The sequence below is a fragment of the Anas platyrhynchos genome, chromosome 15 (assembly GCF_047663525.1).
Source record: "Anas platyrhynchos isolate ZD024472 breed Pekin duck chromosome 15, IASCAAS_PekinDuck_T2T, whole genome shotgun sequence".
NCBI classification, from domain to species: domain Eukaryota; kingdom Metazoa; phylum Chordata; class Aves; order Anseriformes; family Anatidae; genus Anas; species Anas platyrhynchos.
The window spans coordinates 7371878-7395946 of NC_092601.1; the positions used below are offsets into that span (position 1 = coordinate 7371878).

Below are 24069 nucleotides of genomic sequence, written 5' to 3' on the forward strand. Positions count from 1 at the left end.
CTCTGTTGTCTGAGTATTTCTTCCACCCCAGGTTTGAGTAGGTGCGGGCTGTGGGTCTGAGAAATGGTTTGTGCTTCAGCTAAGTCACCGTCCTGGAGAGCCAGCCTTACCTGCCACTGAGCAGGGCACATTTACGTTTCACCTCCTCTTGTGTTTCCATTGGAGTAATTCAGCGATTTTCCCCCTGCTTCTCCCATGCCTGCATGGTTTGGCTTACGAACTGCTGAGGGCCACTTTATTATTTTTGGTACCATGGAAATAATAAAATATCCTGGCTTTTGAAATTTCTCTGTAAGACAAAACAGCTCATGATGGTCCTGATCCTGGCTGTCCTTTGGGATCGAGTGACCTGAAAGCATCAGGGGACAGCACAAAACAGCAAACGTGACCTTCCTATTGGGGACCTGCCAAGCGTGTCAGACTTTCCAGCACTGGGTCTGTTCGCTAGCGTCTGGTACTGACTCTGGGGATGATGAGATATCAAAGGGACAAAAAGCTTCTCCACAAATTGAAGCCTGAATCTTCTGTGGCCTCAAGTGCCCAGCTGGAAGTACCAGCCCCAGGTGGGGGCGATTCTCCAGTGTTGGGCAGAGCCGGTGCCGGAGCTGTCCTGCTGCCTCTGGTGCTCGGCGTTCTCCTTGCCTGTGATGGTGTCCGAGCCTGCGAGTTTCTTCTGCTGGATATTTGCCACGTCTCTGTTCTTCCTTTCCAGTCGCTGATGTGAACTAGCCTTCCCCCACCCTTTTCCGATCCTGCGCGGAGACATTACAGCGACTTAGCAGACATCCTGCTCAGGAACATCTGACCTTACGGCATCTCTAATTAGAAGGTGGGATCAGCATCATCTGCTACAGCAGTGCAGGCTGGCATTTCCCTGGGGGACAGACTGCTGATAAGGTTCTGGCACTCATTTATTGTGCCACAACTTACAGCAGGCAGCAAGCCGTCTTTGCCAACCATCATTCAAAGACTGTAATCTTGCAGGTTTTTTTATAATACTGCATTTCCTTATCATTGTTATCATTCCTTTTACCTTTTGTTTCCCAGTGCTGGCACAACATCTGATGTGCCTCTTTACATAGGCATGATTTTTGCGAAGGAAAATGTAACTCACTGCATGTAAAACTCCATCCTAGACAGAAGTTCTGCCTCTGAGAAATACTTTCCTTTCCTAACCAGAATAGCCTGTGACGATGCTGAAAGGAAATCTCGGTAATTACACTGCACCAAAGACTCTGTTTATGGTTTTGGGAGGCTTCCCTGATCCTGCAGCTAGACTGTGCCTTATTCTCCTGGCACATCCAAATACATCATCAGATCCACGGAAAACGAGCATCGCACGTACGTATAACCCCCACGTGGGCTCCCACGCGGCAGCTAGCAGGGAGCAGAGCAGTGCAGCATGCAGAGAGCCCCCGAGCCAGCAGGAGGGCAGGGCAGGGTGACTCCCGCTTGGCTCTTGCACCCAAAGGAGCCGTGTCAGCCTCACTGGCATTGTGCAACTCCACAATTAAAATTGACACATGGCACAGAGGCGTGTGGGTCCTAAGCTCTGAGAACACCTTGCTTAGCCTGGGAGCAGCTCCTCGGCTCCAGGAGCGGTGTCTCCGGTGCGAGCCAGGCCCTGGGCTTTAGGGACAGGGCAGTCTGTCTGCCTGCCCAAGCTGCTCTAATTTCACAGAGGATCCACAAGGGTAGGCAGTTTTCTGCTGTTTAATAGTGTGAAATGAAAGCAGGCAAATCTCCTGTTTGTCATCATGCAGATGATGAGTTGCTTTCCTCCTGCCATGTGTCGCCTGGTCCCAGCGCTGCGACAACACCTTCCTCCTTATCTCCAGCCCTTACTGATTTACCCTGTGCCCAGACCTGGTGATTACACCGTCGTGAATCACAGGGTAGCTGAGGCTGGATTGGGGCTGTGGACCTGGTCCAATGCCCCTGCTCAGACAGGGCCACCTGCAGTGGGTTGCCCAGGATTGTGTCCAGATGGATTTGAACATCTCCTGGGAAGGAGACCCCAAAACCTCCCCGTGCAACCTGTGCCAGTGCTCAGTCACCATGAATAAATGTTCCTGATGTTTAGGCCATTTCATGTGTTTTAATTCATGCCCATTGCCTCCCCGCGGGCTGTGGGGCTGGCAGCGTGTGAGGCTGCACGGAGCTGGGAGCTGCCTTTGCGCAGTGCTCTGGGGCTCTCCGTGGATACCCCGTGGCAGGATGCTGGTGAACACAGCGGGGACGTGCCTGGATTTCAGCAGATGACATGAGGCCACCGGGCTTTCCAGCTCATTCAGGATCTTCCAGGTTATATTCCACTGTGCAGGATAAACATGCTTAGAGCAATCCAAACCCTATGTGAGCAGCTGATCTCCATTCCCAGAGGGGAATGGTGCACCCATCCCATCCCCTTTGCATCTGGCCCACCTTTTTTTCACTGGGAGCTGAAGAGCTGCTCAGAGAACCTGTCCCGTGAGCCCTGGTGGCAGCTGGCAGCCTCCCTCCAGTGCTCATCCACATCAGGGCACAGACCTCAAACCCAGAACGCGCCGGCTGCCCGCTTATTGTCCCAGCAAGCTGCATGTGAGGAGGCCGCATGCAATTAGAAATGCTGAAGGCAGCAGGATGTAAACCCTTCGTTTCTAAATGGGGGCCGTGGCACAGAAAGCAGGCGGTGGTGCTGGGCACGCTGCGTGCCCGGGGAAGCAGAGGAGCCAGAGCCTGGGCTGCATCCAGCAGGGCTGGAGGGAGGCTGCGTGTGCGTCTCCTGGCCGTAGTAGTATTTAAGCAGCATCTGGGACTGGGGAAGTTCATGAGAACTTCACAACTGTTGTAGTCAATCCTTCTACTTACAGTCTTTCCAGTTTTAAAATATTTTTTGAAGTTCTGAAACATTTGTACTTTAATTTGCCGTGAGTGTTTGCATGTGAACATCAGAGATGATGGGGACGTCTCGTGCTGGTTAAACAGCACCGGCTCATTTTCTGTTTGCATTCGCATCGGTTACCAAGTGCTGGGCAGGAGCAACGTGCTCACATAGCAGCAAGGCACCGTTTGTTTTAAAATGCCCCTGTTAGCACCATTCAAAGCACGGCCATCCAGCAAACAGCTCTGCTGTGTGCCCATCCCAGGACCGTTTGTGCAAAGGCACGGCGATGCTCGTGGGGTTTGTACCTGCTGGTCCACGTGCAGCAGGGACCGGAGAGGTTCTGCAGGTGCTGCTGGGTGACAATACGGGGATGGAGATGTTTTCTCTGCTGACAGGTGTGGATTTTTTGGTTAATTAAGCCTTTTAATTGGAACTTAATTGGATTTTGATTACACTGGAATAAAGATGTTGGGAGAAAAATCAAGCTCTTCCCTCTCGTTTCTGCATGCCGACCCCTGCCTGGATGCCTGCAGCAGCGGCTGGTGCCACGGGGATGGAGCAGGGGGGCTGCAGGAGGGCTGGGCTGCTCCCCCTGGCCTGGCTGTGATCTCTGTTCCCCACACACATGGGGTAATTCACCCACTGCTCCCCCAGCTGAGTGCTCTGCTGAGGCCAGGTCACAAAAGCCTTGCGAGGAGGAGCACCGATCCAGCAGATCCTGCCCCACCACTGGGAGATGGTCATGGCCATCTTTCCACTTTCCCCGTGGCTCAGTTTTCTGCCAGCTCGTCTGTACCACACGTGGCTGCTCGAGGTGAGAGGCAGGACAAGGGGACGAGCTGTGCCATCTGAGCAGGGATATGCACCATGCCTGGGAACGGGGTGCTTGGGGCTGCTCCTCTCCTTTCCACATCAGAGCAGCCAACACCCTTGAATTTACCCCTCCTCTTCCTCCTCTCCTTTTTTCTTTTTCTTTTTCTTTTTCTTTTTCTTTTTCTTTTTCTTTTTCTTTTTCTTTTTCTTTTTCTTTTTCTTTTTCTTTTTCTTTTTCTTTTTCTTTTTCTTTTTCTTTTTTTTCTTTTCTCTTTTTCTCTTTTTCTCTTTTTCTCTTTTTCTCTTTTTCTCTTTTTCTCTTTTTCTCTTTTTCTCTTTTTCTCTTTTTCTCTTTTTCTTTTTTCCTTTCCCTATCCTTCAGCAGCTTGCACCAGCTGCCTCGTGCCCACCAGGCAGGGTGCTGCAAGCTGGGTTCACCCCGCGGCATCTGCCTGACCTCATGCTGCTGGGAGCACCCGGAGCCACCTGGGTTGCCTTCTCCTCTCCCACGGGGATCACCGTCAGCGTGGGATCTGCTTGGTGTCCCAGCAAGGGGATGAGGAGCACTCCAACAGCCTCGCCTGGAAACCTTGGCCCTGGAAAGAGCGGCAGGAGGAGAGGCAACGAAAAGAGAAGCAAATTTGAGGAGACGCCTGCCTGGCCTCTTCCTCCCACAGCTTTGGGTTGGGTGGGGTGGGAGCAGCACCACGGGGAATGATTCCTCTCTGCTGCGTTTGGGATGGCCCAAACCAGGCAGCGCTGGGTGAGGATGCCCAGGCCTGCTGCTGGGGGGGTGATTTTGTGCCTCTTTACGCAGCGCACCAGGGCCGCGGCTGCGAGCTGCTTCCTCATGCATTTTCAGTGACTGCGGGGAGGTTATTTTAACAAAAGCCTCATCAAAACAAGCCCTCCCGAGGGAGCTGAGATCGTGCGGCTCCGAGGCAGCAAATGAGCTCCAGCCCTTCGGCACGGGGAGGGAGCTGGGCTGGGACCACCGAGGCGGGGGCACGCGGGGCTGGCTCCGTGCCCACCGCCAGGCCTCCCCCCCCCTGCTCGCCCCCAGCCCTGCCGCAGCGCTGGCTCCCAGCCGCCTGCCAGCCCCCGAACAAAGGCAGCGAGCGGCCTGGGATGTGGCAGCAGGCTCAGCCCGGACAGACGGACGCAGACGGACACACAGCAGGGCGGGGAGAGCCAACCGTGCCCCCGGGGAGCAAGGCACGGAGCTGGCGGCCCCAGGCCCGTACACGGTGCTCGGGTCTCGGTGCCCGGAGCTCCTCATTCGGCTGAGGGCTGGTGCTGGTGGGCATTCCCCCTTCTGCTCCTGTTGTAGGTTGCCCCACTTCTGGGGCGGCTTCCAAACCCTCGCAGCTGGAGCAACCTGGTGCTTAGGGACATGGTTCAGTGGGTGACACTGGTGGTAGGGGGACGGTTGGACCCGATGATCTTGGAGGGCTTGCCCAGCCCTAATGGCTCTGTGGTTCTGATTCCTGGCAGAAGAGGCTGCCATGGGGCTGCCCAGCATCCCTGTGCCTGCAGCTCCCAGGCCCTGAGCCCCTTCTGACCGCCCCGCTCCCTGCCCAGCGCCCCCACCTCTGCCCCCAAACCCACCCACCCCATCCAGCCCATCGCCCTCCCGCTCCACCCAAGGGAATCTGGGGGTGCTCCAGGCATTAAGCAGTGGCGCTGAGGGGAGGGGATTCTCTGAGGGCTTGTAAGGATTGAGCTCGTGCTCCGTGCCCTGCCTCCCCTCACAGGCTGTCATACAGCGGGGGTCCCGGCCTGGGGGGGCCCCGCCTGGGGGGGCACCTCCACCCCCACAGCTCTTTGGAAACAACTAGAGGAGAGGTTTTGGGGGGGGGCAGGCAGGCAGAGGGGCTGTGAGACGGTGTGGGGCTGAGCCCCGCTGTGGGGCCAGACCCTGATTCCTGATCCGCCAGAGCCAGAGCAGGAGCTGGGGGTCCATTGGGTCCCCCTGGGGGGCTTTGGGGTCCCTGTGGGGACCCACAGGGTTCTTCTGGGGAGGACAATGGGGTCCCTCTGGGATCCACGGTGTCCCTCTGGGGTCCACAGGGTCCCTGTGGGGGTCCAGGGGGTCCCTGGGGCTGTCCCTGGGGTCCCCCTGCCCGGGGCTCGTTGTCCCCGCGGGGGCAGCCCCGGGGGGCGCGGTTCCCAGCCTGGCCCCTCCACCCCCCTCCCAGCCTCGCATTCCCATCACTCCCCGCGCCGCCGCGCCCGCTCTTTCCACCTCCCCCACCCGCGCGAGGCACGCCGGGACTCGTAGTTCCCCACCGCACCTCCCTCCCCCCCCCTCCCCCCTTGAGAGGGGGCGGGGCTAGGCGTGACGGACGTGCCTCCCGACCTATGGCGAGGCGCGCTGCGAGCCGCGGGGGCGGGGCCTGGGCGCCGCCTGTCCTCGGGCCGAGTGGGCGCCAGGCGGAGGCTGCGGCCCGGCCCCGGGGCGCCCGGCGCGGAGCTGAGCGCGGGGCCGGGGACCGGGGACCGAGCACCGGGGGTGGTGGTGGCGGGGCTGCGGGGCTCAGCCCTCAGAGGTGAGGCAGCCCCGGGCCCGGCGGTGGCGGAGCAGCAGCCCTGGAATGCGGCCTGAGCCTCCCGGCCCAGCCAGGGGCGATGGGGACGCAGGGCAGCCCGGTGAAGAGCTACGACTACCTGCTGAAATTCCTGCTGGTGGGAGACAGCGACGTGGGCAAGGGCGAGATCCTGGAGAGCCTCCAGGACGGGGCCTCAGAGTCCCCCTACGCCTACAGCAACGGTGAGCGGGGGGCTGGGGGTGGGTTTTTTTGGGGGGTTGGGGTGGGGTTTTGGGGTTATTTGGGGTTGGGGTGGGCCCTGTGGGGTTTTATGGGGTTGGTTTGGCAGGGTTGGGTTTGTCCCTGTGTCCCTACAATGCCTCTCATCAGGGTGTGTGCTCCTGGCAGCTCAGGGGGTTCCCCCAAGGGCCTGGCGGAGCAGTCAGTGCCCCCCCAAAGCACCGACCCCATAGCTGGGATCTATGGGGTTATCACCGAGCCAAGCTCTGCTCCACGGCCTGCTCACAGAGCCCAGGCTGCTTCTCCATTATCTCCACAGGGTTAAGGCCAGGGCTGAGCCGCGCCAGAAGGAAGCGGGGCCCGGAACAAAAGAACGGGAGCAGAGCGGGAGCGGTGCTGCCAGGGCAGGGCTGGGAGCGCTGGGGGCTGGCTGCTGAGCACGGCTCGGGGTGTCCCCCTCCTGCAAACACCACGCTTATAATGGAGCCCCTGACACACCATTAACTACAGTGTCACCAGACCATAATTAAGAGCCAAGGAGTGGCGCTGTGCTATTTCCTGCGTCCCCTCGCCGCAGTCAAAGCGTAACCCGGCCTGGCAGGGCGCAGGTCCTGGGGTGATGTCCAATCTGTCATCCTCCTCCCCAGCCTCCATGCGAAATAACGGCCCCAGGGGCTCGACAGAAGCAGCGCAATCCAGATCCTGCCCCAGCGCCGCAGCTGGCCCGAGGGCTGGAGCAGTTGGTGGCTGTTCTGGATGTAAACAGGGATCCGGGAGGATCGGGTGCTTCTGGGGGCTCTGAATTGAAGCTGGCTGAACGCAGAGCGTACAGGAGCGGCGTGGCTTGCCTGCTCGCCTCCCGATGCTCTGCTCGGCCCCCCGAGCTGCTGCCATCTCCGTAGGAGCTGATGCAAGAGCGCACCTGCTCTGCAGATACTCACGGGGAGGCAGTGACTCAGAAGTCCGGGTAGTTGTGAAAGGAGAGTAGCAAATTCTGGAACTAGGAGGCTGTGGGATCATTCATCTGTTTGGATGTCTGGCTGCGCTCGTGCGGTTTGCATTCGAGGAGATGCTGGGCAGCTGCCTGAAGCCTTCGCATCCCTGAAGCACCCGGAGCGGAGCACCCGCTGCACGGGGAGGGGTGAGGAGCATTTGTTTTAGGTGAGGTGTTAACGATGGAGTTGTCTTCCAATAAAAATGTTGTTTTGAGGCTAGTGATGCAGGAATAATGTGGACAATTGGAAAGGGAGCGTGTGGTGGGCTCCCTGATGCATGTGCAGAGCCCAAAGAGCTGTCGCTGTGGCTGCAGCAGGTCTATCTCTGTACCTGCTGTTTGTAACAACGAGGTAACGCTGTCTATTTCTTGAAAAAGAAATAACGTTTTCAAAACCTCCCCTCATCTTCCGTAGGCAATTGAACCTATTGCTAATTAGGGAATTGGGTCACGTGCTGTTTTTATTACAGCAATCTATGCCTCGATAGTCTCTGTTGCTTCTGCAGCTGCATGCCTTTTGGATAATCAGATTGAGCAGCTTTGAAATCGGAGTGAATTTGATACCAGAGAGATTCCTGACAGCCCTGGCAGTCAGGTTTCCTCCGTCTCTGATCAGCTGGGCTGTGCGTACCGGCAGGGGAAGCCTCACCACGTGCGCTGCCTGTGCCCCGACGGAGACTGGCCCTCGATGCGCAGGCACATGCCTGGTTTTTTCTCTCCTGAAGACAAAACTTGCCCTGATCGGTGTGAAAAGGAGCGTGCTTTAGGTTGTGTGGTGACAGGGACGTGGCTCAGCTCGTGCTCAGATCCCTTGTACCCAAGCTGTGTTGGGGAAAGGGTAAGTAGGGTGCCCACGCGCTGTCCCATCGGGGTTATTTGGCCAAGGACAGCTGTTTGGATGCAGGCTTTAGAAATGCAGGGTGAAATACCTTCCTTTGGGCTCTGGGGAGACACACCTTGTAAAAGGGAAACTGTAAATGAAGCCCTGGATCTTTTCCTGCTTACCTGCCCTACACCTGGTGTCTAGAAAGCAGTGAGAGGGATTCTTCGCTCCGCGAGCAGTGAGGTGCTGGAGAAGCGGGCGGCCAAGGGATAGGAGAGCCCTTTTCCTACCAGCATCTCCTTTGGGAACTCTAAGCAGCAGGGAGCCTCTGCTTGCTCCCACCCGGTTCTGAAAGCCTGGGGGGCTGTGTGATGAGTCCTAAAGCATCGTGGCTGCTTCTCTCTGCCCTCGTCCAGGATCCCAAAGCCCCACTTCTCAGCGTGGCGCCCTGTGCGACACCAGACACCAGGCACGGAGCTTCTGGAGGCTCAGCAGAGGCAGTGTGAACGGAGATTTGGCGTCCAGCTCTCACCTGTGTTCCTCACTGGGTTGCTGCTGAAGCCGCTGAGAGCGTTGGTGTCGAGGAGCGTGAGGCTGAGCGTGCTCCCGGTGAGGAGCAGGATCTGTCCCCCGGGGCTGCTGCCTGTGCCGTGTGGCTGGGCATTGGCACCCCTGCCCCAGGAGGGTTTCTAGCTGAGGTGGAATTGTGTTTTGCTGCTCCTTGCTCAGCTTCAGAAAGCCCTAAGCAAGCATCCTCCCTAGTATTTTAGGGAAAATGTAAGCTTTCAGGAGAACGCTACGGTTCTGATTTCTGAGCTTCCAGTGTTGTCCTTCCCAGCTTTTTCCCCCTCAAACTTCCCAAATCTGCTGCTGTGGAAGCCGGCTGCTGCTCTCAGAGCCCCCCGCTACTCCTGGCAGCTGGCAGACCTCACCCGCGAGCCAGAACCCTGCCTTTCCCCAAAAGCTTTTCGCTCTCAGCTCTCAGCCGTGCTCCCGAGGTGCAGCAGGGAGGTTTCCAGCCCTGTGGCAGTGTCCGAGCTGCCTCGGAGCAAGCCCACATGCCTTGCCCACAGACAGGAGCCCCCTACACGGCTCGCTTGTCACTTCAGTGCTTTTGCTGCCCACGAGGGTCCCGTCCTTGCCCTTGGACGGGTGGAAGCCGGACTCTGCGGGGCTGCGAGCGCTGAGCCGAGCGGCGGCCGTGTGCTCGCCCACAGCCAGCCCCGATGCCCCGTCAGCGCCGTGTCACCCGTCCTCTCGGGACCATCTCATTGTCGGTGTGCTGAAACAATCCTGCCGAGCTCGTTAGTTGGCTTGCTGACGAGGCTGCCCTGCGCCGTGCCGCAGCCCCACGGCCTGACTCACCCGGAGCCGCTGCCCGGCAGGCGCGGATGCCGCCGCGGCGTGGGCCAAGGTGCTCGGCGTGCAGCAGGAACAGGGCCTGGGCTGCCCTCAGCGCTCAGACACGAATGCGATGTGCTCCCCGCTCAGCCTCACGTGATCCCATGCTTTTTCTGTGGCTGAGTCTTCCCCCTCACCTGCTGCTGCTCCCATGGGAGAGGAGAGCCGTGTGCTCGGCAAGGAGCGGAGCATGTTTCTGAGCAGATGGTTTTGATTGGAAGGGGAATAGATTTTTTTTTTATTATTATTATTTTTTCTGTTCTCAGTTTGTATTAAGAAAGTCGTGAGGAGGGAAGCTCAGGTCTGCTGCGCTCTGGTCTCCGTACAGCAGCACGGGAAGGTGCCGCTGCAGGGCAGGGATGTCACCGGCCCCTCTGCAGGGGGACCCCGGCCCCGTCTGGGGCTCAGCACCTGCATTCAAGCACAGCTCGTGGTGCTGTTACCTGAGGATGCTGTCGTTGAGTGACCCACCTCTGGATGCTCAGAAGCACGCAGGCGAGCAGTTCTGCTTTAAACATGCAGCTCTGTACACCTGACAGCTCGCCGTCCCTCCTGAGAATACGAGCAAATATTGCAGGGTGCACCCCTGCTCGGCAAGATCTGGGGCAGGGCTGTAGGAACGGGAATAATGCTTTATTCTGAGGTTTTAGCGCTCAGGTGGGAGTTGGATTTGAGGCAGGATGTTCTAAATGGAGCCTCGCCATCACGTCCCTGTGGTGGCTGCAGGATGGGTCTGTGGGGAGCGCCTCGGCTCAGACAGGCTGATCGTGCTGCTGGGAATCTCCTCAAGGTACTGAAAGAGCGGAGAGGGTTTGTTACAGCAGGTCCTCGCGGCTGCCAGCGCTCGCATCAGTGTCCTTCAGGAATGGTTTTTTCCGTGGTCATCAGGGATGCAGAACTGATCTCATCAGAGCAGGCGTTGGGTTGGAAACCACTCTGGTATCTCGTAGTTCTCCCTCATTTACTTTTCCTTTGTGTAAAATCATTTCTGAACGTGCAGTCCTGCAGCTCTCTCTGCTCCAGGGGACCAAGTCCCTAGCAGGCCTGGATGTTTTCTGCTCCTTCAAGTCAGGACGGAAGATGCTCAGCGCGTGAGGCTTTGTGCACGCGTCGCCTTCCAGCAGGGCTGTGTTTTTGCAAAGCTGGGCACTTATTCTGCTGAGCTCTCTGTTGCCTGGGCAGTTCTCCCTGCCTCTAACCCCGTATAAAGGCTTTGCTTCCAGGTGGCTGCTGTATGCCTGAGCCTCAGGTCCACGAAGGTGATGCTGAATGAGTGGGATGAATCTGAAGTGGGTGGGATGCTCTCCTAATAACTGGAATGAAGTTTTTCTTTATATTTTTTGAGCTTGTTTTTTAAACGCCAATAGGTTTTGATTTTTCTAGATCGCGAGATGAACTTGTCTGCGTCTGTTGGCCTGTGCTTTCCTTGGCTGTAAACTGCAGAGGAAAACCCGTGTAAAATGTCTCCTCCTTCCCCGCCCCAGCCCCTTCAGCTTTTGTTTCCAGCTGTTCCCTGGCACGTTTTCCTCAGGCAGCTCCCTGCCTCCCTCTCTCACTGAGGAGCAGAGCATCTCTCTGCTGGGCTCACAAAGAGCGACGCTGCAAGCTGAACTTTCAGAGCTGGGGTTTTACAACCTCGCTGCTCTCGTTTTCTTCCCCAAACTTTCCTCTACCCCTCGCCTCCCTCCGGCAGGCTCATCACCATAGGAGCAGCGATACGGATGCCTTCTGTCGTACCAGTTTCTGTTTGATTTCAGGCTGAGGAGGAGGAAGGAAGCTCTGAGGCGAAAATCCTCAGCCCGTTTTTGCTGTTTTGCTGAATGATTTGCTTTGCTGAGAGCTGGGTTTTGCCTGAGGCAGTCTGGAAGAAACTTTCCTTGGGGCATGGAGGGCCACCGTGGCGTGGGTCTGCTGCTTCCTGCAAAAGCCGTGCTCACAGCAAGGTTGTGGCATAATGCTTTATTCCACTTAAAGGAAACAAATATTTTTTTTTTTTTAAGCATCACTTTAACTTATTTTCCACCCCTGCTCCAGAGTTGCCCAGCCCATCTGGGGGTTATCCTGCCACGTTCCTGGCTTTGCACAAGGTCGCTCCCCGCACGCTCTCGCAGCCACGTCCAGAGCAACGACTGCCCCTTGGTTTTTGCTGCTTTTGGCAGCAGTCAGGCTGTTTTGCCCGTGGTTCTTGTCCCAAGAACCGTGCGTGTGTTTTCTGTTGTGTGGGGGATTATTTATTTATTTATTTAGGACTGTGAGGTGCGCTGAGCCGATTCTCAGCTCCGTACGGGGAGCAGGCAGTGTCTGTGCTGAGGCACGAGGAGAAGTCGTGCAGGGCTGATCCTACCCGGCCAGAGCCCTGCCTGTGCTGCTCACTGCACAACAAAATGCAGGCACGTCCTAAATGTCTCCTCGGGAAACGTGTGCCTGTTCTCGTGGGGGCTGTCTGCGTTGTAAGGGTAACGCTCGGTGCTTTTGTCTAACCCAAACAGGTGAAATCCCCTCTTTCTCTTTGTAGCAGCAGCAGTGATGCTTCGTGACCCCAGCCGAGGTTCTGGGGCGAGGGGTGCTCTGCAGCAGCTGTAGGGGAAGTCTCGTAATTACTAGAGGTAGGACTGGAGGGCGTGCTCTCAAGGTTCAGGTTGGAAATGAGGAGACATTTCTGCTCAGAAAGAGCAGTCAGGCACTGGGACGGGTGGCTCAGAGAGGTGGGGGAGTCCCCGTCCCTGGGGGTGTTCAAGGAAAGGCTGGACGTGGTGTTAGGGACAGGGTTTAGTGGCTGATGGTGGTAGGGGATGGTTGGACCAGATGATCTCGGAGGCTTTTCCAACCTTTATGATTCTGGGATTCCGTTTGGGCTGCAAGCAGAGCGCTCGGCAGCGTGCATCGGGGTGCGCTCACCTCTCCATTAGGGCTGGCTCCATCTGAGGGATGGGACATGGCACCGGGCAGTGGTGCTCGGCCGTGTCAGCCCTTCAGCAAGCTGTGGCCTCCCTCCTGGGAGCTCAGGAGCCCCGTGCCTCCGCTCCCCGTGTAGGCTTCAGGCTGCCGGGCTCCAAGCACGGTGCCACCATCCCTCGTGGGGACAGCCTTGGGAGCTGGCGGCAGCCAACTCCGCAAGGCCGGCGCTGTGGAGGTGTTTCACGCAGTCACTCGGGCCTTGTTGAATGGTTTTTTTTTGTCCCCAAGCGTGCCTCGGTGTTTGTCTGGTGGTCCAGCAACAATGCGGATTGTTGTGGTGCCCTGCGATGCTTCCTCACAGGCCGCCTTTGTCCCCGCGTGCAGCTGCGCCGCTTTTATGGACATCTGAACTGTGAGGCATGAAGAAACTCTTTTTGTCCGTGGGAGCTTCTGTGCATAAAACCAATCTTGATTTTCTCCTAAAGAACAAATCCACTCGACGTTCCCGATTCTGGACTGACTTCTGGCTGTTTCCGTGGCGTCCCGGGTGCCCGCTGCTGTGCTGTGAGCTGCAGGAACAGATTTGCTCCTGGCTCCAGGCGCGGTTTTGGATGCGGATGTCACCCGGAGCTGAGCGCTGGACCCTGTGGCCACCGGGGTGCTGCAGGGATGTGGAGCAGGCTGCTGGTGGGTGCTCTGCAGCTCTGGGCTCCCCGAGCACTCTGAATGCACGTTTTACTTCTGGCTGGTCGCAAAACCAAAGGAGCAGTCACTGCTCGAGGTCCCTGCTCAGGGGCCGGTCACCGGGGATGAAGCTGCCTGGGAGCGGTCTCTTGGATCTGCGAAGGGCTTTGTGAAGCTGTGAAGCACCCACAACCAAGGTGAGGTGCTTCCCCTTCGACTGCACAGCAGGGATGGGTTTTGTCCTTCCTGCTTGAGGAGGAGGAGGCGATGAAGGGCAGAGCAGACGGCCTCCACCTACCCCGCTCCCCTGTGACCAGCACGATGCGCTGCTGGTCTCCTGGGTGCCCAGTGGGAACCGAGACCTCTTGGTCTTGTTCCTGAGGTGGCTTCTGCTCCACAAGGTGGCACAGGGCAGTGGGACAAGCACCTGCTTTCGGACCCTCAGCTCCAGCTCTGCCAGCACCAGCTGGGGGCACTGGGCAGCGATGCTCTTTGGGAACCTCACCACCACGATCCAACAGCGGTGCTGCGAGGCTCGTGTCCGCGCTGGAAGGCACAGAGCTGCAGGGACTCCATCCTTCTTCCAAGCCGTATGTTCTGACCTCCGTTGTTGATGAAGATAATTTGTTATTTGTCAACCTAAGGAGTGGGTAATTGAATGCATGACTCAAGCCGATGAGCTCATGTGTTGTTTGGAAGGGTTTTTTCCTGTGGCTTACAGCTCTGAGCTGACTGGCTGCATTGCTGCTGGTAATGCGCTGCTGTACACGCTTTTTAAGGTCGGATGACTTCATTAGTTGTTATTTGAATGGGTTGAATTTGGTTTTTTCGTCAGCTGCTGTTTGTGCTCATAGCACATTTTTCTAAACAGTTTGGTATAACTTACAGATGATGCATCTGTGGTGCGCAAATCCTTCCCGTGCTGGCCCCGGCAGCTGCCTCCTGCCTGGGAGCAGGGTTTTGGTTTTGGCATAGCAGTCATTGCACGTTGCCCACTGGCACCTTCCCTACAGTGTGTGCTTTGAATTGCCGTCCAGTGGCTTACAAGGACCTTTTGGGCTGCTGTGACTCCTGTGCTCATCTGCCTGGTTTGACTAGCAATGAAGTGACGGCGCTTTCTGCTCTGACCTTTGCCCACAAGTGAACAATTCTGGTACGAGTCTTCAGCCCTGGCTGTCCTTTGCTTGTAGGCTGGTGAAGGCACAAACAGCACAAGTCAAGGGGGGACAAAAAAACAAAACAAACCAAAAAAAACAACTGAAGATAAGGTATTGGGAACTTTTAATGGTGCCGGCTTCATGTTCTGTTTCATGCTGCTTGGAGCGACTTGGCTGCTGGGTTCGGTGGCTGTAGGATGACTGTCACTGGCCATATTTATCACCATACACTGCTCTACAGAGGACGAGTGCAGGATGTGAGCTGCTGTGTCCCGGCTGGCCCCGTGCTGCTGCCCTGCCGGTGCTGTGCCCGGCTGCTCCCCATGTCCGGCCGGCACGCACCAGGGCAGGGCTTTGGGCTTTAAAACCCAGCCACGTCGGTCGTGGCTGAGAAGCTTTTTGTTAACATCTGTAGCACCCAGGGACTTGGCAGAGCAAGCAGTCGTCTTTGGACACTTCTCAGCTATTGCTGGCATTTGGGCTAAATTAAGTTCTGCGCTGACTGCTTCAGGCTGGAGCAGAGAACCGAAGCACGCCGGTACGCAGCCTGCTGTGTGCGCCGCTCGCTGCGCTGCTCCTGGTGCAAGTTTAACACCTTGGTTGTTTGTTCTTTTAACCCACCTGAAAGGTCGGCACGAGCCCTGCGTGGAGGAGAGGGAGGGAGCTTTCAGCAGCTTGTGTCTCGCACGCGGTGTGCATTTCCCCTGCGGAGGTGGGCTGTGCCTCTCCGGTGTGCACAGGTGAATTTGTTCCTTTCCCTGCCCAGGCAGCACCGTGCTGCATGGTCTGAGCTCGTTTGGCTGTGATCAGTGCCATTGGATTAAGCCCTGCTGTCCAAGGACCTCCCTGGCCCTGCCTGCTGGGGATGTGTGCTCGGCTGCTGCCCCTCGGGCACGGAGCTGCTGCCGGTCCTCATCCTGCAGCGGGAGCTGAGAGGGGTTATGGCACCGCTGAGCCTCCTGCCCTGCTCTCCCACCTCCTTCTGAGAACTCAGAACTGTGTGCGGTGTTTTCGTCCAACATTGCATCTTGATGTTAAAGGTTATAAGTCAGGCTTACCCATCTCTGCTTAGCTGCATCTCTGGAAGTCCTTCCTGCCAAGAAACTGTTTGGAGATCTGTTCTTAACATCTTCCTTCTACAGAAAGGAAGAAAAGGCTATTTACATTCTGTTGCCTGCCCTATATTGTTTCTTTGGGCTTATGCTCTAAGTGTTTGTTTTCACTTCCTCAAGACCAGGTGTATGCTAGATGCTCAGGACTTCTGATCCATCCTTGTGCATCAGTAAGGATTTCCATGACACTGGTACTATAGATTTGTTGCAGTCTCTCTCCATAGTCTGCCACGCTGACTCCGAGGTGTTCAGTGCTGCCTGAGGCACAGGAGAAACAGGGTATGCTCAGTACCCTTGATGTTGTTCTCCTATTTTACAAACACAGCATGTCTTCGTGTGTTTTTATTTTTTTTTTCAGGTATTTATTTGCCAGGTGCTCATAGGGAACTACATCACTTTCTCCTGAGCATCTTAAGCACAGAGCATCACAACCAGCTCCTCAAAGCCGGTTACCTGAGGTCACCAGGACATTGCAGAAAGTTAAATCTCGGACACGTGTGCTGTGTTTCTGACTCTAGCTCTGCTCTCCCCACAGATCCCAGCAGTCTCTGGCCAGGGTAGCGTTAAGCCTCTTCCCCTCCCTAATGGGGGCTTCGCGATGGAGCTGGCTGAGGTTTGCTCTTTGGGGTTTCGCTGCTCGTGGTGTGCTGCACCCTGCTCCAGAAGCACCCCACGGGAGTGGGGGAAGACATCTGGGGCAGCCGTGCAGAGGGGAATTCTCCTCGAGTCATGGCCATGAGGAGGTGCTGGGGATTAGGTCCCAACATCAGGGGCTGGCAATCTAAGGAAGCTTTACAAAAATCATTACCTGAGAATTTTGTCCTAGACCTACACAAAACCAGAAGAGTTTGGGTGAAAATGCAGCGTCCTCAGACGGCTGTGGTGTTGTGGCTTTGGCAGTGCTGATGGCAGAGGTGCCCCGTCCCAAATGGAAGTGGGTCCCGGGCTTGCTCCGAAAGGCACCCCAGTGGCACAACGACTGCTTCTGGGTGGCTTGGGAGCCTCTGCTGGAACTTGCCAGTGCAGTAGGGTTCCTCTGCGGGTCCCAATGGATCAGGCACATCGCCTTCCTTGTGTTCCCCCAGACCTCAGATGCCTTTGTTTCTTGGGAGGGTCACACCGTGGAGTTGCTTTTGCTTGACCATGTCTACGGATGAAATAACCAATCTGTCTAAAAGCAGGAGTTGGGCAACAAGAGTTTACTCAATTTATCTTATTTTCCTATTTATATAATGCATTGATTGGAGGGTAGGTCCTGACTCATCACTGAATACCCCAAGTTCTGATTGCTGACCATATATAAGACTATAGTAGAGCATCTCCAGGGCAGAAAGCAAGCTTGTCTTAAAACTATGTCAGCACCTCACTCGAATGCATTGCTCTTTCCTTTGGGAAGAAGTTCCTGAACGTCACCTGGGATGCCTTCTGCCCCAGATCCGTAGGTGATTTGTGTGTTTTGCACCACGGATGCAGGCTGGAGATTCTGCACTGCACCGGGCTGGCAGCAGGCTTGGGGAAAGGCTGGAGGCAAACCCCCGGGAGCTTGCTGCGAGGTGGGGCAAGCTCCTTCCTCCCTCTGCTCCTTCCAGCAGCACCACCTACGTGTGTACACGGGTTTGGTGGGGCTGGCGGTTGGGGTTGGCTTCTCAGAGCCTCTCTGGAAGAGGACGGTTGATCGGGGCTGATAACAAACCTGAAATGCAGTACTGGCACCTGCAGTGGCCTCGCTGCCTCTGCTTGTGGAGAGCTGGGCTTGTTTTCATCCCAGCACTGCCTGAGGATCACCTGGGAAATCCAAAGGAGAGAAAAGCCACGTGCTCTCCTTACTGCTGCACAGGAAAATGGAGAAGGCTTGGCTCAGACCCTCCTCTTCTTGGAGGAAAGCTGTCTGGTCCCCTGCATGGGCGTTAGGGCAGGGCCAGTCCTGAGTCTGTATCTGCCAAACTCTCCTTTTTTTTCCCCCTGAAACAAAATCTTGCATAAAGCCAAGAAGCTACTGTGCTTACAGCAGTGACATTTACAGAACCTTGGTTGCTTAAACTATTTAAAGCAATTTTCATGATATCTTACTCTGTTTAGAGCTCGAGCAGCATGCAATACCTGCTCCCATTGTCTCTCTGCCTTTTCCAGGGCCACTTCCCAGTCTGTGTGCCTGCCTGCCCGCTGCCGCCTCCGTTTTGGTCTTGGTGTGCTGCTGCTCCTGCAGAGGGTGCGGAGGGGCACGACGAGGGCACCAGGTTCCCAGGAGAAGGGATCACAAAGCACTGCCTGTCACGTGCTGGAAGAAAATGCCCCTTCTTGGCGTGGCTTTACTTTTTCTGCTTACGTCAGGTGTAAGCTTGAGCTGGAAGTCCGAATTTTAACTAAGCCAAGTTTTGTTTCAGCTCTTGCTGATGTGAAGCATCCTGTGCTCGGCATGAGTAATCGGGAACAGGTCAGAGATTCCTACGTACACCCTGCCTATTCCCATGGGAAAGTGGCTTGTGTTTAGGTTTCCCTTGTACCGAGTGGCAAAGGGAATAAAGGTTTGGGATCCCTTGGAGCCCTGCCTGGGAGCGATTACCATGCTCGTGCACGAAGCCCAGCTCCACGGAGGGGAGAGGAGAGGGATGTCTGGCAGCAGCTGTATGACAACAAATCGCCTGGCTGCTCCGGGAGCGAGGCTGAGATGGCGTCAGCATCAGTAGGAGCCTAAAGCAGGGCTGGAAAAATAGCCGAGGAGTCGAACTGAATGCTCAATTACACAGAACAGCCCGGACTTGTTCTCCAAGCTTCGCTCGTTTTGTTGCATCATGCTAGATATCGGTCAGGAAGGAGATGGGCTGACACGAACGAGCTCTCGGCGAGGCTGCTTTCTCTCCCCACAGCGCTGCTTGCCCCGTGGGGCTGTGGTGGCGAGGTGGCTGGTGCTGCATGAGCCGCAGGAGCATCGCGTGGGCTTTGCAGCCACGCATCCCTTCCGGGGGATCAAAGCCTGCGCCGGCGGAGCTGAAATGTCAGTCTCGAAATGAGCTGTGCGCTGCTGCGCGCAGAGGTGATGCTCAGGTGGGGGAAACCCTGCCAACTCCAGAAATGATTTTTTTTTAAAAAAACTTCCCTTCACCAGCTTCCGAACTGCCTTGAAACGAAGACAAAAGAGCAGCCGTGGTGCTGCCAGCAGCCTCTGTGCGACAGTGGCATCTAGCGGCCGCTGCGCCCCGCGGGGCGGTGGCCCCCTGTCCCCACTGTCCCCAAAGCCCTGGGACAAGGGGGAAGCCCCAGCTGGGAGCTGCTGCAGGCAGGGCTGCTGATGAGGCTTTTGTAGGGAAAACCCTCATCCTTCCTTCCCTTTGTGCTGCTGTGCTCAAGGAAGTGGCTGGGTGGTGGCCGGAGCCAGCGGCAGCTTCCCCAGTGAGTCCCGTGGGTTTAGGGACATTGGGGACCCGTGGGGGCAGCATCACTGCAGGGCCCTGAGTTTGGTTTGCATGGGTGGGGACTGCACGTGTGACCTGGGCTGAGCACTGAGCTAACCACAGAACAGCCCTAAAAAATAAAGTTAGGTTCAGATGTTGCGGTTGCAAGCCTTTGTCCTCCCCAGTGAGCTCGTAGGTGGGGTTTTGCTGAAGATGTGCAAGGTACAAAGCGCATCGCCTTCTTCCAGCTTGCTTTACCAGGTATGTTTCAGTACTGAACGTAGCCTAGAATAAAAAGGCAAAGCAGCTCTGCTTTTCACCCGAATGCACATTAATTCCTTGGGCTGTCCAGGAGCGTGCTGCCTGCCTCCATCTGCGTATTTTTGTAGGTGTCAGACGCTGCAGTGAAGGAGCACCAGGTATTTTCCCTGCGCACCGTCAGAGCAAGGAGCAGTTGAAGCAGGAGCTCGGGAAGTTTCTGGCTGGTGCTTTCTGGAGGCTGTGTGCTTTGCTGGTGGTTGTCCTTCCCGAAGGGCTGTGTTACTCCGATTTGAAGTGCACGGTGTCGTTTTGGGTGGGAGCAGTGGCTGGGGGTCAGCCCCGCTTTGGGAATCGGGGGGTGTCAGGATGCTCCCCGCTGCCTGCCAGGCGGGTCTGCTCACTGTCCCTGGGCAGGGGGAGATTTGTGTTTGCCTGACAACAAATACAAATCATTCCCTCGCCTCTGGAGGAAGATAAAACGTAAACCGTCTCCTTTCTGTGATAAAGCGCTGGAAATAGTTGGAATTTAAGATAATTATCTTTTATTGCTTTTTATAGCACCCTGCGAAGACTGAAATCTAATTTGTTGTTCACTAACGGGATTCCTGCTGATGGCTCAGGAACAAATCCATTTGCTTTATTGACCAACTTGCCCATTTGGTTGTCGGGGAGGCGTTCTTGCAGGGGAAGGGAAATCCAGGCAGGAACACGAGTGGGTCTCTAATTTAGGGTCACACTTTGGTATCTAGTGGCTGGAGGAGAAAACGAAGCTGATGTAATCCAAGTGGAGGTGCGTGGAGTTATTAAAGATGTCCATGAATTTGTTCCTGCTTTCCAGGCTGCCTCCAGACCTCACAGCTGGAGCCTGTGGGACAGCCGCTTCCCCGGGCACGTCCTTTTGGCTGTGCCCCCGCATTTTGGTGGCGGCGAGCAGCACCCTCAGCTGGGTTCAGAGGTGCTGCTTGCAAGCCGAGCTGCCCTGCTGCAACCTTCCTCTCCGCATGGCAGGGGTGCAGCCTGTCGCCAGGCTCTGCTTTTAAGTCTCCTCCAGTGCAAATGGGTTGCTCGTTGGCAACAGCCCGGGGGGGGCAGTGCTGGGGGGGCCCTGTTCTGGCACTGGGGCTCTGTGAGGAGCCCTGCCGGTGCTGTTTGGTGTGGAGGCAGCGCTCTCTGAGAGCCCTGCTGGGCATGCCCCCGAGCTGCACCAGGAGCCTTCTCTGAAGCTGCGTCAGCCTCACTTCCTGACCCAGTTCGCAGCCCCCTGTGACCCAGATATGAAGCCCTTCAGTTCTTTTTTTCTGTAGAGAAGGGAAAAAATAAAAAAGGTATGGAAATGATGGAGCCTGCCCTGACTTGGTGGAGCTTGTAGCTGAGGGGCTGCTGGGCTCGTCCCGGGCTGCTTTTTGGAGCTTGGCACGAGCATCGACTGTGCCCCTTGTTATTCTGCACTACGAGCTGCTGCAGGAACCTGAAGGATGAGTGTAGGTGATGACAGAGAAAGTAATGTTGTCCCGAAATGCATCGGTGTTGGAGTCTCTTCATCTGCCACCAAGTTTGAGTTTTCACTTTTGAATGAAGTTCAAAAGTGAAGTTTTAATTCCTCTATTTTTATTAGCAAGCGCAGCAGGTGAGCATGCCTTGTAGGAGTTCTCAATTTTTTGTCTTCATAGTTGGAAAGAAGAAACTATATTCTCTGGACAGGCTTTTCAGCATCACCGCCTCCCAAAATGTACTTTGAATGTTTCAGGTAGTGATGTTCTTTTGGGCTGCTGGGTCTGCATGTCATGCTTTGAAATTGTTCATCTCCGGCTCACCCCCCAGAATCCTGTAACACCTGGGATAACGCTGCAGAGCGCTGGATCTCCTACAGCTGGAGCCCTCACAGCTTCTGCTCAATAATGGAGAAATAGAAAGCCTCCTAGGGGTTAACAGTATTTTTAGGGAGGAGGGAGAAGAGTTCCACAGGAGTAAGCTTTGCTTTGAAGAAGAGATCTGCTATGTCAAGGCTGTGTAATCCTTCCTAACCGTGTAGCAGAGCAAGAGGGAGGAAAACATCGCTTTATGTAAACACGAAATGAAGGATGTGGGTGGGAAAAGCAGATTTCTTGTCCATCTCTGAAGACATGCTCAGTATTTACTCAACTTTGTTTTGTTTTCCTTCTAGGAATTGACTACAAGACCACTACCATCTTGTTGGACGGCAGAAGGGTGAAGCTGGAACTCTGGTGAGCTTTGATTTTGAGCTGCTTTGGCTGTGAGCACGTTACTGGTGAGCGGGGCAGCCGGTCCTGCGAGTGGGATGCGGCACCAAGGTGTGGAGAGCGCAGAGCAGCCCCAGCCAGGTGGTGAGGCTTGCTAGCTCCTCGTACCAGAGTGTTATTCTGGCAAATCAGACCCCTCTCCATTCCTGAGCAGCACAAGCAGCTTGCTATCTTGTGCCGGAGTGGTCCAATGTGGGGCTTCCTCTGTCATACCTGACTGTGTTCCCATGCAGATCTCAGTCACTAGGGGAATGGTAGTATTTTGGAAATAGATACTTCCCTGAAATCCTAGGATGAGAAATCAATATGAGAGAATTGGGAAGACAAAAGGTGAAGCCCTCAGTTCCTTTGGAAGCGTGGGTATCGCTCAGGGACTTGAGTAAAAATCTGCAAGGAGAGCGATGAACAGACCTCTCAGCCACAGAGAATGGTGAATCCCTGGAGAACGGGGCTTACTGGAGTGACCTGGCACTGGGATGGAGATGTCAGAACACTGCACACGAGGGGTGGTTCCTTCCTTATCTGTCAGCGCTGGAAGAAGACCTGGAGCCCTGAGGTTTAAACTGCTGAGAAGCTGCCTCAAGAATCCTGTAGATGAGATAGGAAGGACAGACAGGCTGCCCTCATTCTGCGTTTCACCTGGATCTAGTAGGAAATGACACAGGCCCTAAAATACTAAATTAAACGTCTACCAAAGCATGTATGAAATAACTGGAATGGTAATGATCCATGTGACTGGTTAAATTAGGGAAGAGGAACAGGCTTCCCTAAATAGGAAAGAGGAACAGCCTCAGTGACTGACTCTAACAGCGTATAACTTCATGGCTTAATTATAATCCTGATCTCCAAGGAGCTGAATGTCTTCATGTTTCTAACAGCTAATTTATCTCTTCTACCCATATGTTTATATATGATTTTAATATTCTTTTGTTTCTCTTGTAAGACTTCTATTTTAACATTTCAGCTCCATGTATATAGTTACCCACTGCTTCCCTCCTGAGATCTTCATTTTATAGTATAATCCTACGGTTGGAGAGATAATCCTAGAGTTGGAGAACCAGCCCAGAACCTTACCTGAAAAGCTGGTAGTGTTGGTTTATGATGTCTTAATGCAATCTTTTACCATTACTTTCCTCATGCAACCAAATATCTGATTGTTAGGGAAGGAGATTAAAGCACAGGCTGCTAGGCTGGTGTACAGGACCAATAAGATCCCTGAATGACTCTCTTAAAGCTTGAGGTCGCTGCCTTTTTCATTTATCTGGTGCATATCTGGTATGAGGGATTCATTAACTTCCTCAGCGGTCATTAACGTGTCTTCACTGGGCCAGTAAAAAGCAAATAAGGCCAACGCCATCCCATGTCTCTGACCACCCTGATGCATTTCGGAGTATGCTGCTTAAATCAGCCCAGCGTGCTGAGCTCTGGCTTACCATCCCAGGTGCTCCCACAGGCACTGCTCAGTGCTGGTAACGTAATCAGGTTTCCTGCATCAGGAGTTGCAGTCAGTGTCCAAACAGCCCCTTGTTGTGACAGCATTTTAGAAACATTTTTCCTTAGTCTTGTTTCTGAGCTGTGTTGGGTATGCTGGTCCAGGTTTGTCAGATCTGGGTATATTCTTCCTCTCACTTTGGTTAAAACACGTTTGGAAAAAATCCACGAGACAGTGCAGGACGGTCTCTCCCATCTTTTGTGGTTAGGTTCATTTTATGATACACCAGCTCCTCCGTGACAGAAGAGATCTGAAGTCTCATTCGTACTTTGAATTCCAGTGGACTGTAGGGAACCAGGGAGAAGATGCTTTGTGTGAGAGAAGAAAATGGTTTACGTGTTTGTACATCACAAGCACAGTGACAGTGAGGAAGCTCTGCATTGACTGTAACCAAAGGTGGTGACACACCCAGCACACGTCTTCACATTCTTCCCAAAAACACCTTGCAGAGCAATTCATGTACCACGCGTGTTCTAAGAACTGATGAGATCTACCCTGGCTGATTTCTAGTCCAATGAGAGATTTATAGCTTGTGTTTTATTTTCTTTCCTTCCTAAATTTCACAGGTGTAATTTTAGTTTTCTTTGTTGCAGGGACACATCAGGGCAAGGAAGATTTTGTACCATTTTCAGATCGTACTCTAGAGGAGCCCAGGTAAGTGCTGCCCTCAGTTATTTGACAGGAGCACTCTTTCTTTTTCTTTACAATGGCATTAAAATTTTTTACAGCCTTAAGAGCTCTGAGGAGAAATGCATCAAGCATCAAAAAGATGAGAACCGTAAATACGGAGAGGTACCACATGTATTCCTGAAGTCTAGTTTTCTCATTTTATGAAACGATGGGAAAGATGGGAGTGAGTGACACTTCCCTAGACAGCTGTGGAAAAGGGCTGTTGGAGGCTGTTGGTTTCTAGGCAGGGGCTGTGAAGGTGGGGTTATAGAGGACATGGCAATTCTGATCTGAGATCTCCCTTAGCTTTGATGTGGCTGCTAACTTCCAAGGTTTATTAGGTTTGGTTCAGTATGCCAGCAGCTTTCCCAAAGGAGTTCTTTGTCTGTGTTGCCTCCAAGTCAGTTCCAAAAATAAGGTTTCTCCTGCTTGCACGTAAACTTGAAACTAGAGCAGCTCAACTGCATCTTAAAGTAGA

At 54.7% G+C, this 24069-nt stretch overlaps 1 protein-coding gene across 1 annotated transcript in view; it reads left to right on the forward strand.

Moving 5' to 3' along the window:
- Positions 1-6075: 6075 nt before the first annotated feature.
- Positions 6076-24069, forward strand: part of RAB40C (RAB40C, member RAS oncogene family) — a 30755-nt gene continuing 12761 nt past the window's right edge. The window contains exons 1-3 of the mRNA XM_038187091.2: positions 6076-6449; positions 21334-21394; positions 23516-23576. Of these exons, the coding sequence (XP_038043019.1) occupies positions 6308-6449; positions 21334-21394; positions 23516-23576 (264 nt within the window). The 5' untranslated portion in view covers positions 6076-6307. The remainder of the gene's footprint in view (positions 6450-21333; positions 21395-23515; positions 23577-24069) is intronic.